The sequence below is a fragment of the Sceloporus occidentalis genome, unplaced genomic scaffold (genome assembly GCF_023333645.1).
Source record: "Sceloporus occidentalis isolate IW3139 unplaced genomic scaffold, rSceOcc1.0.p SCAF_1, whole genome shotgun sequence".
Classification (NCBI taxonomy): domain Eukaryota; kingdom Metazoa; phylum Chordata; class Lepidosauria; order Squamata; family Phrynosomatidae; genus Sceloporus; species Sceloporus occidentalis.
This window is the reverse complement of record NW_028316981.1, coordinates 117,617,621-117,638,370: the sequence shown is the minus strand read 5'-3', so window position 1 is coordinate 117,638,370 and position 20,750 is coordinate 117,617,621. Positions and strand designations below refer to the sequence as shown.

At 44.8% G+C, this 20,750-nt stretch overlaps 1 protein-coding gene across 1 annotated transcript; it reads right to left on the bottom strand.

Annotated features, from left to right (window-relative positions):
* Positions 1-260: 260 nt before the first annotated feature.
* LOC149322004 (CCN family member 1-like) lies at positions 261-16,235 on the bottom strand. Its single transcript, XM_089506568.1, has 5 exons — positions 15,979-16,235; positions 13,507-13,720; positions 8,490-8,816; positions 3,280-3,485; positions 261-2,351 (listed from the first exon to the last, which is right to left on the bottom strand). Exons 1-5 carry the CDS (start codon positions 16,033-16,035, stop codon positions 2,043-2,045), a joined length of 1,113 nt encoding a protein of 370 aa, XP_089362694.1. The 5' UTR covers positions 16,036-16,235; the 3' UTR covers positions 261-2,042.
* Positions 16,236-20,750: the final 4,515 nt, after the last annotated feature.

The following is a 20,750-nucleotide window of genomic DNA, read 5'->3' as shown; positions in this document are numbered from 1 at the left end:
TCCCTTGTGTCCTGAGTTATATGAAACCCATTGTATTTGTCAGCCCTTTCAAAAGAGAATGAGGTCCTGATTTTCCCCACACCAAAGCCGCCAGTCTGGCAGAAAGAAAAACAAAGCACCGAATGACATGACAGACATGTCATTATTCGCTCCAGCAACACTACAATCCAAGATAGAACGGAGGAATCTGCTCTGTTAAAATGACACAAAACACCAGGGGCTTCATTACGAAGCTAAACAGGCATCACTCCAAACCAGTGTTGAAGCTTTCCTTTATGCAAAAAAGTACATAAAATAAAATCTCCTTTGTAGCAAAGATTACTTTGCTGCATCCATAAATATAGACACCCCCCCCCCTTGCAACTGTACAAGAATGACTAAACAGCTTCAAATATCTTTTTAGCATTTCACCCTTTTCTTCTCACCATCACTTTTGTTGCTCACCAGGAACATACAGGGAACAGAAATACATTTTAAAAGTGCTTTCAGAACTGTAGGAAAAGGTGTGCTTTGGTTCAGACCAATTTGCTGGAATAAAAAGGGTATCTTGCCCAGACAGTGACTGCCTTTTGCAAACCTGAATCAACATGTGTTAGACTGAAGCCAGATGGTAAGACTTCAAAAGGGACTGAATGGGGATTGTGAGCAGCTTTGCTCCTGTTAATTTTTATGTATATGTACTGTGCTACTGTCACCTCTGAACAAACAGATTGTTGCAGGTTTTTGAGGTAGCACAGAAAACCTTCCCAACCTGCTTATTAGAGGGTGAAGTACATGCCCATGTTCAACAACAATTCCTCTTTCAAACCTACTTCAAGTCTCAAAAAGTTTTTGTGTAAAGTTCAAAATCTCCATGCGCACTTTAACTTTCCTCCATTTTTGAAAGTATCCCCATATCAAACCCCAGTTTGACTGCAAAGCTAGATTTCCATCTCCACATAGGAAGGGGTGGGGAACTGCTAAAGCACAAAACTGGAGAAAGAGATCAAGTGTGCATCATGAATATCCAATGTTTTCTAAAATACAGGTTTCTCTTTCTACAGGATTATTGTGAATGGGTTTTCCCAGCAAACAGCTCACCACTGGGATTTGCTGTGCTGTGCTGTGAGCAAGAAGCAACGTGGCCCTTTGGTTTAAAGACAGAAAAGCTTGCAAAGGAAGGATGTTTTCAACAGTGGAGCAAGGGGACAGAAGGCAGACAGCCACAGAGGCAGGCAGTAGGAGTTTAGTGGGAAACAGGTCCTGGTTGACTTGTGCTTGTTTGGCCACTTCCTCAGAAAATCTACAGAGTAAAAAACCAAAACCATGAATTTCAGCTTTGTGCCAGAACTCTGATTCACTCCATATTCATGGGGCTGTATTTCCAGATGCTGATCTGAATGAAACTACATGCATTGTTCTTTTGGAGACACCTCTTGCAGACCCAAGCCCCTCATTCCGGTGTAGCTGTAGTTTGGGTTCTCCTTTGCTCTTCCCAACATCAGAACCTAGAGGAGGATGTCGGCGGGATCCATCTTAGAAAGTGGCAACCTGAACCAGAAATCCTACCAGAGGTCCTGTAACACATTAGGATGAGGGGTCATGCTTCTTGCTTCCTCCTAGCACAGTAGCCAAAAACAATTGGAAATCTGTTGGATATGGGGTGGTTGGGGAGGGGGGTTCTTTCTCTGACTCTCACTCTGCTCATCTGAGGCTCAGGTCCAGCCTGAGCCTGGCTAGATCGAATGGAGAGATGGAGCCCAGTGCCGTGACATCTGTTCCTCAAAATGGCAGAATATCTAAGCTCCTAAAATGGCACAATGTAATCCCTGCCCCTGCAATATGGATAAATTGGTATGCCTCCAAAATCCATGTTGCCTTCAGAATTTTAGTTGTCATGGTATTCATGAGAGCAGGGCAGGTACACAGCATCCTGGTTCCCAAACAGATCAAGCAGAGGGACTACAGGAATGTCCCAAAGTCATTTGAAATATCAACTTGGGTCCAGAGCCACCAGCAGTGAGCGGCAACAGCAGAAGCAGCAGCGGCAGCAGGCAGCTCCCTTACTCTAAGAACTTGTGAATGTCTCCATTGAGTTGGTACTGAGGGCCCATGGCAGCTTCATTGAGAAATGGGCAGTGAGCTGGGCCACACTGGCAACTGTGGATCATCATGATGTTCTTGGAAAATGAGCTGCCATCAGGGCAATGGAAGGGCACACTCAGCGTGCGAGTGCGCAAGGGCACACAGCAGCGCCCATCTAGGCAGGCCCCACAGAAACTGGGCTGGAAACGGCGTGGGCTCTTACACCCGGCATAGGTGAACCTCACCGGCTCCTGTACCTTGTGTGTCCTCAGGCACTTCTTGCCTTTCTAAAAGAATAAAGGAAATTATATTTAGTGCCCTTATATTGGCCTAGATCTCTTGGACTGGGGTGGGTGGGTAGAACAAACATGGCCCAGGAAAACTGTGGATAAAATAGTAGGTGGGAAAACCTGGTGCCTTATTTTGGACTACAACTCACAGAATCATAGAGCTGAAAGTGACCAGAAGGCCCACTGAGTGCAACCCTCTGTTATGCAGCTAAAGCATTTCCAGATATAGCCACCCAACCTCTGTCTAAAGACCTGAAAAAAAGGAGAATCCACCATCCTCTGAAGCAGTTATTCTATCGTTAAATAGCTCTTACCATCAGAAAGTTCTTCCTAATGTTTATGTGGAGCCTCTTTTCTGGTAATTTGAATCCACTGGTTTGTCTCTAGTCTCTGAAGCAGCAAAAAGCAAGCTAGCTCCTTCTTCTACAGGATTCCCAACAACCCCTGCCAGCTAGGCCAATAACAGGTGTTATGGAAAGTGTAGTCCAAGATATCTATACAAGACATCAGATTTACCTGCTTGTGAATTAGTTACTTAATTTGAAGCAAATCTCAGCATACAGTTGAGGAATCCCTTCTCCCTTCCATTCATTATAGGCAGACATTTACTTTCTGCAGTAACCCAGGAGGGCTCATTCTCTATTGGGAAACTCAGGGCAGGGCATCTCAGGATCTTGGTTTGGATCCCCTCCCGTTAAACCAAATCATGTGGCCCCTCCAGATACTGCTGGCTTACAACTCACATCAGCTTTAGGCAGTATAATGGTGAGGGATACTGGGAGTTGTCATCCAATGACATCCAGAGGTCTAATTGCCCTCCCCTGTTTTGGTTCCTCTAGCTCTAGATGGCAGGAAAGCTGCCCAAACCCAGAAAATTCATTTTGAGTTGCAAGGAAAGTTGTTTCCTTCCCTGCCCCAACCTCACCTTTAGCTTTGTGAAATCAGGTTGGCCACAGGGCCTGATCTGACAGAGTCGGGTCTCTTTGACCAGTTTGCACTGAGGGTTGTCGCTGGTGACACGGGTAGAGATGCCAAAGCCACAGGTCTTGGAGCATGAAGACCAGCTGGAGGTCTGAGCCAAGCATTTGTGCTGCTGTTTAGCAACCTGACCCTGGAAGTGTGGCCTCCATGCTGGAGAGAGAAGAAAAGCCCCATTACATTGCTTCCATACCTGATTCCAGAAGGAACAATGAGCAAATCAATGTACTGCCAGCATCTGCACCTGGCAAGCAACCATAAGATTGAGAGGGCAGTTTAAACCAAATGAATGGAATTAAAACATAAATGGACAACAGTGGTGGAAGCATACAGTTAGCCATGTTAAGAAAAAAATGGGAAGGCTGAATGAGATGCAGCTAGATCCAGAAGAGCTCTTTTCTTTTGGCTGCTCCACTATCCAAACATGGTAAATGCAGGAGAAGGGGGAGGCAAAACCATCTGTTGGGGAAGAAATATGGAAAAGAGGGCTGCAGGAGGGGAAATGGAGGAATACAAATAAAACCCCTGGGGTGCCAGGGGTTTAGACTTCAACATTGTTGTGACAGGGACAGCCCTTACAGTGAGACAGATATCCTTTGGGTGTCATGGAAACAGAGCTTGAAGCTGGGACTTTTTGGACTGCATCTCCCAGAATCCACCAGCTAGGGGGCAGCCATGTTTGCTTGGGGACACTGGAAGGTATAATTTAAAAGATCACCATTTCCAAACCCTGCAGGAAAGGGCAGAAAATCATTAGTTCTTAACTATACAGTCAGCTCTCCACATTTGCAGATTTGATTATTTCCTAGAAAAAACACTTCTCTAGGCATTTTTAGATATTCCAGCATGATTCTTTGGGCAAGTTTTGGCTGATGTTCATCACAGAGTTGCACTGGAGGACCGAGAGATTCCTAGAGAGGTATTCTCCCACATAAAAATAATCAGTGGTTTTTTATTTGCTGTTTTTCCACTTTCACAGGGGTCCTATGCCCTTAACTCCAGTGGATGGTGACAGCCCACTGTATTTATAATCCCCCCCCCCAATATGCGGATCAATACTTGGGAGTTTCTCTATCTTGTGTGTCAAAATAACTTATATTATTACTATATTTATTTAAATCTCACATTTCCCCCAAGATTGGGGAACGAAAGTGGCTTACAAATTAAAAGAGGACAAAAATTAAAAGCATACAGGGATCTAGCTAATTAACAATTTGCAAGCCACTCTGAGCATTTATAAAAAATGGGGTATAAATACAATTAATAATAATAATAACAATACAAAAGTGAACATTAAAATAGAGTATTAAAACACATCCTTAAAATGAATTTAAAAACATATAATTGATTTTAAAAGGTACATGTTAAAACAATTAAAAATACTAAAATGCATTAAAACAATAAAAAGAAAACTATATACAGCCCCTTAAAAAACTTCACAACCTGCACCAAGCAGTATTGAGAGCCCAACCTCAACCATTTGTAAAGGCCTAGAGGCACAAAAATATTTTAATTTCACTTGCTGCTGGAAGGATGTGGGATGGTACAGTATAAGGAAGGAATTCCACTAAGAGTCTTTGGCCATATCACCCCCAGCCAAATGGCTATATCCTCCTGCTCTCTTGGTCCCAGTTGGTAGCAAATGGTTACTCCCATGCCAGTGAGGCCATGAATGTCCTCAGTGAAAGAAACACTAAAGCAGTTCTCCAAGGTGCTGAACCCAGTCCTCCAAATAGGTTCAGCACCTTAAAGGTAAAGGTTTCCCTTTGACATGAATGTCTAGTCATGTCTGACTGTAGGGGGCAGTGCTCATCTCCATTACTAAGCCGAAAAGCCAGCATTGTCTGAAGACAACTCTGATGGTCATGTGACCAGCATGACTGTACTGAATGCTGTTACCTTCCTACCGAAGTGATACCTCTCTATCTACTTGCATTGCAAGCTTTTGAACTGCTAGATTAGCAGAATCTAGACACAAGGCAAACTACCAACCTTTCTGACCCTACAGAGTTTAGAATTGGCATCTTAACGACTAAACCACCTTTGAGAGCTTTAAAATGCCTATTTAAAATCTAAAGCAGATTCACTGACTCTAGTGATGTCTGTCACCAAGCATCCATGGTCCCAGTAGCTGCAAAGGAACCCTCTCCATTTAGCCGTGCAGCCAGGAGAGTTGATATAAGTGGGTGACACCTTCTCCCTACGAACCCCAGAGAGCTTGGGCCTTGAAAATCTTGCCTGAAGATCAGGTGAAGGCTCCCTGCCAAGGATGTTTGAGCTTTCTGATCCCCTCCCATAATGGCCACACAATTGGGCTTAGCAAAAATAGCAGCTCAGAACCAAAGCAAACGCAAGGGATCATGTTTCATGCCCCTCAGGAGCACCAGATTTAGATCCTGAAAGGGCAAAGGACTACTCCCAATCTTACTATCCCTATTTTTGTTCAGCATTTCAGTTCCGCTTAGGTGCCATTTCTGACACAGGCATGGTGAGGCAGTTTTTCATTTTTGGGCCTTGGAGGAAAGCTGTTTTTAAGCTCAACCTTGTGCATTTCTCCCCAAAGTGCGAGGCTTTCCCAACTGCCACAGCACAGCCTAGCTATAGTACAGTGCTGTAGTGGTTGTTCTGAAGTGGGGGCTTTCATACCTTAACAGTCCTGTTAGCTAAAACCATAAGGGGAGTCCAGAAAAAGATGCAGGTGATTGCATGGATCCATAGCACCCTAACAATTCCAGAAGTTTTCATCTCCACCAGGACTAGGTCTTTTGTAAATCTAATGGGTCTCGCTTGTCCATTCAAGATCAAGCCTCCACAAAATACTTAAAGAGTAGCTCTAAGCACATATTTTGGTATCTGCTGGGGCATGGTTCGGACCCCCTGTGGATACCAAAATCTGTGGATGATCAAGTCCCATTATATTCAGTGACATAGTAAAATGGCATCCCTTATACAAAACAAGATTTACTCTGTGTGTTTGTGTAATATTTTGAAGCCATGCATGTTGAATCTGCAGATAAAGTATCTGTGGATACAGAGGGCCAACTGTACTGAATAAGAAACACAGAGGAGAGAATGAACGGTAACATTGTTGTCCCACCTAATAAAAACTTCCTGGTGCTTCACCCTGAGAGCCCTGGCTCCATTAGAAGACTGGGCAGGAGGTAAGGGCTCCCAGACGTTTGGTGGCAGAGAGATGTCAGGACTCTACCTAAGATGAAGAAGGTTTACGGACAGCACATTTTTCAGGTTGCACTTAGGAGAAAGTTGTTGCTGGATCTGACAATTAAGGCAGACTGAGGCACCTGGTCCAAACCGGCAGCAAGTTCCTCAGTTCAGCTCACTGAGGGCCACATCTTAGAAGACATTGCTACTTCCTCCCTGCATTGGCTTTGTAAGCCTAGTTTGGAAGTTGGGAAGTGATACTGCAGCTAGGTGACATAGATGGGATGCTGCCACCAGCCAATCTAAGGAGCAACTGGGTCATCTGGGAGCAAGGTCACACAGTGAGCAGATGACTTTTAAGCCTTGCCATGTGGCAGACTAATAAACACCCTGCTTTGACATCCTACCAGGAAGAATGTTATTGACAGAGGCCCAAGCCCAGCCTAAGACTCTGTGTTGTCTGATCAGCAAATATTGGCTGAAGAGCGGGGTATGTATAAATAAATAAATAAATAAATAAATAAATAAATAAATAATTACACCACCCACACAACACAGCACAGCACAACACAGAGAAAAAGGAAGGTCCATATTTCCCAAAGCAAGCCAGGTTATTCTGGCACATAAGGCTGAAAATCTTACAAGTGCCCCCCTCAGTCTCTGGCAATTAAAATATGATAGTAAGAAATTAAATAGCTAAGAATTTGCTGTCTATTCAAGATACTCCAACTCTGCAGATGAGACAGCCACTTCACTGTGCCTAATGGTAGGGACAGCCCTGTAAATGCACAGTCATTAGTAGGAACCCAAAACTGCTGCTTGCGTATGACCGTACTCACTTTTCCTGCAGGGCAAATACAAGTTACTAGCATGCCATTCATGCTAGCTTTGTAATAATTCACTCTTAGTTAGGGAGGGAAATCACATAGCCCTCAGATATTGCTAGACTACAACTCCCAGCAACCCTAGACACCACAGCCAGTGCTGTGAGGTGAAGCTCAGCAGCATCTGAAGAATGGCATGGTTCTCATTCAAGCTGCAAGTCAAAAACAAAGCTGGAAAACAGTCCTCCTTTTCTTTGGACTACAACTCTCAAAATTCCCCAGTGAACATTAACTTTGCCGAGATCTGATAGAACTGAATCCCTGCAAGGATATATCATGCAATCCCTACAAGGATGTATCACGCAATGACCTGCCTTCATATTCCCAAAACAACTTTAAAACTGTAGTACTCCCCTTTCCCCCTAAATTTTCCCTCCAGATTTACAAAGAATTGGAAATATGGGCTAGAAACCTGTTGGTGAGTCAACAATAGGTAAAGCCAATAGATTCAATGGCTCTTCTCTAGTCAGGACCAACAAGAAGGCCTTGGTCATGATCTGCCAGCTGCTCTTGTTAACAATAAACACAGCTGTATGTATAGCACCATCAACATTTATGTACTGTACAGTGTATACAAAAAAATATTTCCCCATGCAACCTTCCCAGCCTGGCACATTGAACATATCATGTACTACTCCACTGGCCACCCCAAAATAGTAGATCTTTTGGCCACACTGGCCAATCAGAGCTCTAAGGTCATCTGGAGAGGCCCTTCTCACTGTCCCACCACACTCTCAGGCTCATTTGGTGGAAAGAAGAGAGAGAGCTTTCTCAGTGGCTGCTCCCAGATGTTGGCACTCTCTCCCTTTTGGCATCAGGTAAAAACATGTTTGTGCCATCAGGCTTTTTTCATACTGACAAGGGTTGTGCTTTTAAATGCTGCACAATTCAGATTTTAAGGTTTGTATAGTTTTTAAATATATTTTACTATTTTAATATTTAATATTTTTAATTTTATAAGTTGTTTAATGGTTTTTAAAATATTGTATTTTAAAATATTGTATTTTTAATATTTTGTATTGATAGGAGTTGTAGTCTACCGCTCCTGGAGAGTCCCACGTTGGGAAAGGCCATATCAGAGTCACTTAACTGAATGAGACAGCCCACTCACCTGGCATATTCTTCCAGTGCCCACCTTTGCCCATGTAGATGAGCTCATTGCCATTGGCTTCTCCATTTGCATTGTACTCAAAAGTGACCCCTCCGTACTTCTTGGGCCCTTTGCTGCACACAAATTTCTTGCAGCACTGGCCAGGTACCTTCAGGAGCCGGGGGCTGGGGCAGCCAAGGGAGACCAGAGGCAGCTCTAGTGGGCAGAGCGGTTGACAGCCCACAGCCCCATCAATGCAAGTGCACTGGTGTTTGCAGCTGGGCTGAAAATTCTCCCCATTCTGGTAGATACGGCCATTATATTCGCAAGTTCGGCCTTCATGCTTTGCTGAAAAGGAAGAGATAAAGAAAGATGTATGTTACAATGTCCTAGCAGACAGATTTCCATGCACCCAGGTATCTACTAGGTAGGACAAAAAACCAGAAGCTCTTGGATAATGTCCATTTATGTACACAGCACTAGTCTTAGACATTAGTGCTTTGTGGGAACATGTAGGTCCTTTGGAAGAAATGTCTTGTTCTGACTTTTAGCACAGCATCCACCCAATTGGTGTCCTTTTTTAGAAGAGGGGAAAGTATGGCTTGCAGCCCCCTCCAATGTCACTCCCCCCTTCTCAAAGCCCCCTGCTAATACCATGAAGCACCAATTTTTAGGGCAATTTTGGGTGATTTTCATTGCATCAAGCACCCTCCCATCTCCCCTTCAGATTTCTAACCCCTCAACCTGCTCCAAAGTATCTTGGTATTCAGTCATATATAAGCCAAATTAGGGACTGGAAATGATGCGTCACATATAGTCATGATTTTTGCTGGTACAGGCTAAATATGGAAGTACTTTGAAGATGGGATGGATGATTTTGGACTGCTGGTCAGAGGGTGAAACTGCCCCCCCTTGCAATTGTCCAGTCCCATTTTAGATTTTGACCTTGATCATCACAAGGGCGAAGATAGCACAATAGATCACAGAAAATAGCCAGAGAGTGGGATAGAAGCAGTAGGACTATTGAAGCCATTTCCCACGCTTCTCCTCTAACCTACCATTTTGGGTTACCACAGGAGTGATCTACAGGAAGGGGGTGCAGAACACAGATAAAGACCTGTTGGTAACTCTCTGGGCCATTTTCAATAAATTGGCAAGGATTTCTGACTCCCAAATAGAGTTCCCTTCCAGCCCTCAATCATACTAAAGAAATTAAGCAAACATTCAATTTCACTGGCCTTAGCACACTACCTCTCAGCTGATGTTAAAAGCTAACTGGGATGAGCCTAGTTAATATTTATATGCAAGTCTTCTAGGTTATACCACAAAATGTCCAGCTTGAGCAAAGAAAGAATCCTGCCAAAGACCCCGGAGAGCCACTGCTGCTAATAAGATTTGACAATAATGGGATAGTCTGATCAATAGGCTGAATCAGTACAAGGCAGCTTTCTGTGTTACTAAAGGTCAAGGTAATCAGGAAGAGACTTTTGTGTGGATGGGCTGTTCCCTGGGCTCAGAATTCTTTGATTCTAAAGGTATTTCTTTTGCATCAAACTGTGGTTGGTGGGTCATAGGGCCTCTTTGGTGAAAAGCAATAACAGAAACACAAGGTAAATTCTGCAAGTCCACCCGTTCTTGATCTATCTCAAAGCCTGTCCATCCATTACTTTATTTACATCCTCCTTTTTCTCCCACTCTGGGACTTAAGGTGGCTTACAAAAAGCAGAGAATACAATAAAATACATATAGTTTAAAAATATAAAAATCAAAATTAAAATAGTATTAATAACAAAACAAAAACTGATTAAATACAGTACTTACTTTAAAACAGATTAAAAACAGTACAGCACCATAAAAGTGCTTTTCTTGTTAAAATCAGTTTCCAAAGGCTTCCTGGAAAAGAAAAGTCTTAACCTGTAGTGGAAAGGAAAACAAAGTAGGAGCTATCCTAATTTTCCTAGAAAGGGAGTTTTCAAGTGTGGAAGCAGCCATAGAGGAGGCCTTCTCCCACATTCCCATCAACTGTCCCTGTAAAGATGGTGGGGCAGAGAGGAGGTCCTTCCTTGCAGATCTAAAAGCTTGGGCAGACTCATATGGGAAGATATGGTCCTTCAAACAGCCTGGGCCTGAACCTGAATGTCTGAAAGTTTGCAGTTGTGAAAAACAGAACACACCCTTAGGCTGCCAACATGCCAAGTGAGAGAAAGACATTTATCTTGCAAAATTAGGTTTTTAGGGACCAAATCAACAAGAGGAAAGTGTTTGGAGCTTAAAATAGCCACGTGAAAACAGGATGTGACAGCTCACATAGGCTGGAATCAGGTTGCAGCAGCAACAGCAGGGGCAGTCTGAGTATGAGCTGGAACTGGGAAGCCTTCTGCTGGATGTAGATCCTAGTGGAATGTACGGTACATCCTGGCCGATGGAGATGTTGCCTTCCCCTGCTTCCTCTGCCAATATTCAGCCCTCTCTTCATCTGCTCTCTCTCTACCCAAGCTCTCCTTGGCACATATCCTCCTGAGTTGACTTTCCTTCTCACACTTTCCAATAAGAGCTTCTACCTAAGAAATGAAGGGCCTTCAGATACAACAGCCTTGATACCTATCCATAATGGATGTCACCGCCACAAAAGGCCATGAGAATAGTGTTACCTCCAATTTCATTGCAAACATCAGAGAAAGAGAAGACATGCATATCTGTACTGCATATATTGGGGGAAGATGTTATTGCTGCGTATATGGAGTCACAGGATGGCAGCTACTCCAGATTAACTGGGAAGCACAGTTTCAAAGCAACTGTGCTCCTTGGGTGTGCATTCTGCACATATGACTATCCAGCTGTCAGCAACTTCCTCTGCAAAATAGCTTGTGAAGAAATTGCCTCTGTTTTGGACTGCCTATATTCATGGGGTGACTTGAAGGCATACATATGCGCGCGCACACACACACACACAGGTGGCCCTCCTCCAATTCCAGTTTCACACTCTCATTTTCTACCACACAGGAAGAAAGGGAAGAAATGGTATGTGCTGCAAAATGTATTTATTTATTAATTATTTTATTTGCTTTATTTGTATGCTGCTCTTCTCCCAGGCTGGGACACAGTGCGGCTTCCACAACACATTAAAATGTTACAAAAAGACCAATTTAAGAACACCACATTAAAACACTATGAAATACTATCATACTGGTTTTAAAACATACAGACGTTAAAAATAGATGAAACATACATTTGTTCTGCTTCCTGGCGGAGCACTGAGATGAAAGAGGCTCAGCCCAAAATAATTTTCCCATCAAAAACTTGTTGTCAGCTGTAGTAGCCACATTGATTGACTGGTTGAGGGTTTTTGAGTTTGTCATTCTCCTAACACTGAGAATAGCTCACAAAAGGATCTTCTTGTTTAAATGTACAGGCTCCCCTTCCCCTCTTCCACCTCCCAAAAATCACCTTCCCATGTTTTGCCTATCAGGGTTGGGTCCATCTTCCTCCTTTTCCTGCCTCTGAATGACCGGTTATTCACACTGTGAAAATTTACACCACTATTTGCTACTAGGATGGGGTGGGAAGCAACAGAGATTCACTCAAAGTCAAATGGAGACACAGCTCAAGTTGTATTATTGCCTTACTGCCCACAGATTTCTCTCTCTCTCTTTCCCTGCTTGGTGCCTGCATATCTATGGGCAGCAACCTCTTCTTCTAGATCTTAAAGTCTCCATTATTTCACCCATCCTAATACAGCACAGTTACTAATATTACTAGTATGAAAGGCCTACAATAGACTCCACAACTGCCACCACCTGGCAGTTTGTCCCTTGTGGGACTGGAAGCAACATAGAACATTGTGCGTATGCTTTGGGTGAGCGGATGCCAGCTCCCTCTGTCTTCTGCTACAGTGTCTGGCTTCGAGCCCACAATTAAACTGAGATGCCAGTTTCCTAGCTAAAGTGCCAAGACTGAATGCAGCTGACTGTCACTTGTCAGCAACCATACAGCACTTGTTGCTAAATCACACAAGGATTTTTCCAGCACTTCCTTGCATAGCTCACATACGACTAAAATGCAGTTCACAATAAGGCCTGGCCTGGGGTAGAGCTGGTGATCTCGGAAGCACAGAATGGCCAGAACGAGGCTGCCTCTCAGATGTTGTGGCCACCATGTTTGCAGTGAAGCTGGATCTAACTCACAGATTCTGGGCCAGGGTTTCACACAGACCCTCCTTTGCTGGGATCTATTGAAACTCAGCCCTTGACAATAAGAACCACCACCAATGAGGTCCTGGGATATATTTTGTTCCCCTGTTCATTCTGCTGAGTGGGACGCTAAAGTTCTGCTCTGATGGCATGTGTGTGTGGGTGCGCGCGCGGTGGTGGATGCAAGTTGTTTCCAGCCTATTGCAACCCTAAGGTGAACCAATCATGGGGTTTTCTTACCAAGATTTGTTTAGAGGTTTACCATTGCATTCCCCTGAGGCTGAGAGCATGTGACTTGCCCACCATAACCCAGTGGATTTCATGCACCACACATTAAATCTAATTAAAGCCAACCCTCCATATCTATGGATTCTTTATCCATGGATACAGTCATTTACAGCTTAAAAATATTTTTTAAAGATTTCTAAAAATCAAACTTTGATTTTGCCATTTATATACCATTTTACTATGCCAGTATATATATAATGGGACCTGAATATCCACAGATGTTGGTATCTGCAGGGAGGTCCTGAAACCAAATCCCAGCAGATACCAAGGGCCCACTGTACTCCCACTGCTACCAAGAACAGAGTCAGGCAGTAACATAGCAGTTTACAAAATGTGTGAGATTTCTTATTTCAAAGTACTGTAAAAGGGGTTACATCAACCCTCTTACAGTCCCACAAACCAAATATCTAAGTACAACCAACACATTTCTCACATTCAGTGTAAGCCACAAGGTAGTGTATGAAAGAGCGTTCCCACCCAGCTCAAGGTGGCATTTGTAGGCACTCCAGAGGTGCCACCTGGGTGTGCCAGGATCCCCTCCCTCCTCCTGCACCTCTTACCCCAACAGATGCCCCGGTTAGCCAAAGGGTCGGCCCCAAAGTTGCACTCCAGGCCCTTGTGGTGATCGCAGGGCGAGAGCTTGTCACAATCCTCGTTAAGCTGCCGGGCACAGACTTGGCAGCAGCCGCAGGCATCCAGCACTAAACTGACCCCAGGGGGGCATTGAGGCAGGCCTGGGGGGCAACGGCAGGTGGAAGGGCAGTGGGAGGCCACCTGGATATAAAGAAGCGAGGGAGGAAGGGGAGAAGTGAGAACAGCATTTGGGAAAAGTCACCTTTGGGGAATTGCCATCCAAATAATAATGTTTCTCCAGACTGGATGCCCCCCTTCCAGGACACATCCTACATTTCACACATGTGTCCAGGAAGAATTCCAAAAGGTCCTCCATTTGGAGCATCACTAAGAAGCATGCATTTATAGGAGTGTTTTTATCTTTTGGTTGGTCATGTCCTACATTTTTCTTCAATAGCCTACATCTGTTCCTAGGAAAAAAGAAATTTAGAAGGGTCCCTTCTCTCCCCCTATTTGCAGTGTGGACAGGATAATAAAACAAAATAGAATAAAATAAAAATAATGAGGGGATCGCAAAATACAGTTTGTCATACAGCTGTAAATAAACCATATGAAATGAATTTATATGAGATTTTTCAGCTATTCTAGACTAAAGGTCCAAAACACAATGCAAAAGTAATCCATTTTGAGACCGCTTTAACTGCCCTGGCTGAATGCTAGGGAATCCTGGGAATTCTAGTTTGTTGTAGCACCCTAAATGTCTCACAAAACTGTAGTGCCACAACGAACTACAACTCCCAGGATTCCCCTAGCACTCAGCCAATGCAGTTGAAGCGGTCTTGAACTGGAGTATTTCTGCAGTGTGTTTTGGACCTAAGAAGCATGGGTTTATATTTCTAGGAGTGTTTGTGACTTTTATTTTGGCCATGTCCTCTATTTTTTCTTGAGTGTCCTACATCTGGAAGGTGCCTGGTTGTCCCTGGCAGTGAGGTCACCCTGGCCATTCATAATAGGGTCGCCATGAGTGGCAGTGGACTGGAAGGCAAGGAACCACCACCAGTCTAGAGCCACTCCTTCTGCCTGTGCCCAGGGACCAGCAATAGCAAGTACATTTCTATAATGCTTATCAGTGCACTTAAGCACTCCCTAAACAATTTACAATGTGTCAGGTAATAAAAGTGGGGTACTCATTTTAGCCACCTCAGGAGGATGCCAGGCTGAGTCAACCCCGAACCCCTGGCTGGGATTGAACTCACAACTTCACAACTGTGTGGTTTGTGAGAGACTGCTTGCAGTACAGGCATTTAACCACTGTGCCACCAGGGAAAGCACTGATCCCAACAACTGTTGCTCCCACAGAAAGTGCCCTGCATTCCCCTGCCCTCCTGAGCTGGGATGAAGGGATGCGCCCACCAGCAACGCTGCCCCGGCTCTGGGTCAAAACAGGTGGTACCCCCCCCCCCCCACAAACACACAGAGCTTCCTAGATGGCATTGCAGCCCCTGAGGCTGGAGGAGCCCAGGCACAGACATACACCTGAAAACAGACACACACACACACACAGACACCTAGGCACACAAACAGTCAGGGGCACACACACAGTGAACGAGATGCAGACACACACACACATACATATACAGAGACAGACAGAGACACAGACGCACAGAAGTAAACGCAGACACAGAGACCCACAAACACACATACAGAGACACGGACACATGGACACAAACCTGCAAACAGACAGACAAACACACACACAGAGGCACACGCACAGAGAGAGAGAGAGAGATACAGACACAGACACACAGAAGCAAGCACAGAGATACACAAACACCCAGACACACACACACACGAGACAGACACAGCAAACACAGACTTCTACATAGACAGACACACACACAGACAAACCCACGCACACACAGACTCCAGTCTTTCCCTTAAAGGGACCCCCCTCCAGGCGTCCTCCTTTTTCCGGACTCGCCCTCCACCTCCGCCTTCTGTCCGGGAGGAATCCCAAACCGTCCTCCATTCTGAGCATCATTAAGCAGCAGGCGTTTTCCTTTACAGGAGTGGTTTTTTAAAAGCTTTTGTCCTCCCTCTTCCTCCACGTCCTCCATCTTCCAGTCCTTTAAGGAGGACCCTTCCCCTCCCTTTTTGCAGCGAGGACAGGAGGGGAATAAAAGAGAACAACATACTATAACTAAATGAAAGGGTCAAAAACCGCGGCGTGCGTCACGCAGCTCTAAATAAACCACACGAAGTGAATTCATGGGAGGGTTTTTCCCTGGGTCATGTCCTCCCTTTTCCTTGAAATGTCCTCCATTTTGCGGGGTGAGGGCCACCCTGATCCCCTCTCTTCTCCCCCAGGACCCCAGAAACAAGCTGAGCTCCCTTGCCGATGGAGGGGAGGAGGAGGACGAGGAGGAGGAGGAAGGGATGCCTAAGGGTTAGGTACTCACCTGAGAGACCCCCAGAAGCAGCAAAGGCAGCACCAGCAGCAAAGCAGAGACCCTCATTGCTGGGTGATGCAAAAATAAGACTAGGAAAAGTGGGACAGTGTTGTTGTTGTTGTTGTTGTTATGCAAACTAGATCTTTTAAAATGACCAGGGAAATTAATCCAGGAGGAATGGCTGCTGGAGGAAATATCCGTAGCTTAGAATTGCTGCTGCAAAGTTGTCCCCATCAGGATGGAACCTTCGCCACGCTTTAGAACCCTACTGCTTCCTTACCTTCAAAGCAGCAGCGTTGGTCCTCCCTGTATTTATATACTTCCCCCCCCCCCCGGGGCGCCCCGCCCACCGGGCTGCGAGCCAATAGGAACCTCCCGGCCGGCCAATTAGCGACGGTGGCGGACTTCCAACATTCCAAGGGGAGGGGCTTTGCGGGAGGTGGGAGGGGCCGAATGAATAGAGTCATTCATAAATTTAGAAGGCATTCCGGGCAGAGAGCGAGTGAGCGCGCGCCTCCAGCCTTGCTGGCAGAGAGAGAGGGAGAGGAAGGGAGGGAGAATAGCAGTAGCAATATGGCAAGTACATTTCTATACCGCTTATCAGTGCACTTAAGCACTCCTTAAGGGGTTTACAAAGCATAAGCTAATTGCCCCCAACAATCTGGGTACTCATTTTAGGGATGCAAGGCTGAGTTGACCCTGGAGCCCTGCCTGAGCAGTACCAGCCTTTAACCACTGCGCCACCAGGGCTCCCTGGTTCCATAGCACTGGCCCACAGCAATTACAATGGTGTCAAGCGTAGTGGTTTGAGTGTTAGGCTGTGACTCCAGAGACCAGGGTTCAAGGCCCCACTCAGCTATGGAAACCCACTGGGTGACCTAGATCAAGGTGTCTAGATCAAGGGAAGTAATAGCACCACTCTATTCTGCTCTGGTCAGACCTCACCTGGAATACTGTGTCCAGTTCTGGGAACCACAATTCAAAAAGGACATTGAGAAACTGGAGCGTGTCCAAAGGAGGACAACTAAAATGTTGAAGGGTCTGGAAACCATGTCCTATGAGAAACAACTTAGAGAGCTGAAGATGTTTAGCCTGGAGAAGAGAAGGTTAAGAGGTGATAGGATAGCCCCATTTAAATACTTGAACGGATGTCATATTGAGGAGAGAGCAAGCTTGTTTTCTGCTGCTCCAGAGACTAGGACCTGGAACAATGGATGCAAGCTAAAGCAAAAGAGATTCCACCTGAACATTAGGAGGAACTTCCTGGCAGTAAGGGCTGTTCGACAGTGGAACACATTCCCTCGGAGTGTGGTGGAGTCTCCTTCCTTAGAGGTCTTTAAACAGAGGCTGGATGGCCATCTGTCGGGGATGCTTTGATTGAGAGTTCCTGCATGGCAGAAGGGGGTTGGACTGGATGGTCTCTTCCAACTTCATGATTCTGTGAGTCTAGACCTTGATCATGTCACAGTCTCTCAGCTGCCAGGGAAGGCAATGGCAAAGCTCCTCTGGACAAATCTTGCCAAGAAAGCCCCGTGGTAAGTTCGCCTTAGGCTCGCCATAAGTTGAAAACAAAGGCGCACAACAACAACAACCAAACCAGATTATTTATGCAGTGCGACTACAACTGCAGAGAGCAAATCAGAATTAACCAGACGGGCAGCAGGAAATAAAACCAGGGAGGAAGAAGGCAAGTTATGTAGAAGAAGGCAAGGCAGGCTTTTGGAGTCAGATCAAAGGCACCAGGAACAGGATGACCAGATGTCCTCCTTTTCCAGGACACACACACACAATTTAAAAAGGAAGGAAGGAAAGAATCTAGATAGACAAGGAGGAAGAGAAGGGAAGACAGGGTGGCCAGATGTCCTAACTGCAAAGGAGGACAAGGCACCATAAAATGGAGGACATTACAGAAATGGAAGGCATTACAAAATAGAATTAAAAGACTGAAAAGATGGTGTGAGTGGGGTGAGGCTCAGTGGGAGAAGAAAGAGGAGGCCACAGGGTTTTTTTTAACTTTATATTTTAAATTTTAATTTAAACTAAAAATGTTTAATTTTCATTTTAACCACATGAAACAATGTCCATGTAAAGACATTTAGGCTGTGTGCATGATATTGTGATATTGTAAAGTATAATTTTAATCTTGCTAGTTAAGTAACAACTCTTGCCAATGTATGAGTAACATTAATACAAAAAACATTACTGAGGATTCTGTATTGTGTGGTATGGGAGGAGGTCAATGGAAGGGGTGTGACACCATGAGTTACCGCACCAGGTGACATCAACCCTAGTGATGCCAATTGGCACCTTGACTTACTCCAGAAGAGCTCTGGAAGTGAGAGTGACCAAACCATGCCTTGTGGACAGACCAGAGCAAGGCTCCTGTTTTGCAGATGGAAGGATGGGATGCGATTTGTAGTCAGACAGGTTGCCTCATTGTGGAGACAAGAGTTATCACTGGCCAGCTTTTGGAGCTGAGTAATTGGGATATGATATAAACAAATTTAACATTCAGAAACATCACCCCATCCTGATCAAGCTCCAGTGTGCTTTGGGATACAGCAAGGATGGGCAATTGCAGATGGTCCGGTGGCCAGTTCTCTGCTTCTGCCCCTCTCCAACTTCCCAAGTGGCTAGTCCAGTTTGGAAAGCAAAATATTTAACAGTGCCAGTGGGGCTGTAACCTCCTTAAAAGAGGAACTGCTTCTTGTGGCTTTCAGGAAAGCAGATTCAATCACCTTTTGTGCAACAAAAAAGATGGTCTGGAGAGTCTGAAGAAACTGTGGGTCATGAAATCCTAAGAGGGCGACATGTAGCCCTATAGCCAGACTTTGCCCACCCCAGGTTGTGGAGAAAGGAGTGGTGCTTCAACTATTTAAACTATTTATCGTAGCCCTTATTTTAAGACTACGATCTTATCCACACTTAGAAAGAATTACATCCCATTGAATTAGGTGGGGTTTGTTCCTGAATAAATATGGCTACTGCTTAAATAACTTAAAGATATCAGATCCCTCTGATCTTGGAAGCTAAGCAAGGTCAGTCCTGGTTAGAATACCAGGTGCTGTGGGCTATATTTCAGAGGAGGGAGCTGGCAAAACGACCTCTGAGTGTTTATTGCCTAAGAAAACCCTATGAAATTCATGGGGTCACCATAGGTTGACAGGAGACTTAAAGGTGCATGCGTGCACACACACTCACCACCCACCCACACAACCTAACCAGCAGCAGTGGGTTCAACAGGCATTTTAAACAAAACAAAACAAAAAATCACATCTGTGTACCAAGAATGATCCCAGGGATCACACAACTTGTAATATCAGAATGATGGTGTGGTGGTCCTTCAGCCTCCATGGACAAAATCCCCCCTTTATTATGTCTAGCACCTTAATTCCACTGAAGCTGCTGGGAGTTTGGTTTCACTGCACTGGATCTGACCAGGGTTTCTTCTCAGCAGTATTTCATAAATCAGGGATAGAAACTCTGTGTTCTTCCAAATGCTATTGGATCCCACAAACCCTTGACTGCAAAGCCAATGGTGGTGGATGCTAGAAGTGGCAGTCCAACAACATTTGAAGATTGGCATGAATCCCACCTATCACTGACCATAACAGGGTCTGGCTCAAAGACACAATTCCATCAGTCATCCATGAAATTAATAGGGTAGCATCCCCACTATCTCCCATGCCAGTCCCAAGCACTTTTCATGATTCCTTATTATATTTGCTGATAGATTGAAAGTTCACCTTCTCCATATATCATTGGTACATCACAATTTCCCCCCAGAATGAAGCAAGGAAAATGAGGATGGTCTGCCTCCTTAAATATCTTAGATCGATCAACCACATACAATAAACTGTCTGGTTGCTAACAACGCACACAGCATTAATTTTTATTCCTGGTCCCAGCTACCTCAAAATACTGTGGGCGTGTGTTTCCTTACACATTCCTGTTGACCTGCCTTCCCCCTACAGATAGGAGCCAATGTCCATTAATATCTTTGTAAAGGGCAGGCTACAATTAGGTCTGAGCTTTGCACCTTTCTTAGCTGGCTTCCTTCCTTGCCCTTCCCTGCAGCTAATTTGGCTTCCAGAATAGCTGTGGCATAATGAGCACTTCACCAGTTGTAAGGGGAGATGCAACCAAAGGGATTATCCATCTTTGATTTGAAGCTCCAAGGACACCTAGGAATTCCTCTCTCCAATTCTTATCACTTGTTTATTCAATGCAGCATGTGCTATCTGGTTACACTGGGAAATATGCAATGCCAGGTGACCCAAGGCTCTTGTTAAAGCTGAGTAAGCTTTGCACAGCAGTGCTGGCTCATTTTCTTCAGAGATGGGCTAAGCCACCTTTGCAAACAACTCATAAAATGGGCAAGATCAGACCTAGGAGGCATGTACCATTATTCCAGGAAGAGTCTGACAAACCAATCTCAGCTAGGCATACATTGCTTAGGTATTTCAAAAGAAAAGAAGAGGACAGATTAAACTTGAGCCAAGAAGTCAAATGGAGAGGGTTTACAGTTCAGCACTATCTGAATTGGACAGTTCCTTCTAGCTGCCATGTCTGATTTGTGTGTGTTTGTGTGTGAATGGTCACTAAGTACTACTGAGACTTAGTTTGGTAGCTAAGGGTCTGAACAGACAGGGAAAAATATAGCTGCTTTGGGTCACTTTGGAGGTATGCTGTTTAAATGATACACACATCTTAAGAGGCTAGAAGCTGCACAAAAGCTGTGCCCAAGTCCTTAGGACTGGAGTGTAGCTTTGGCACAGCTT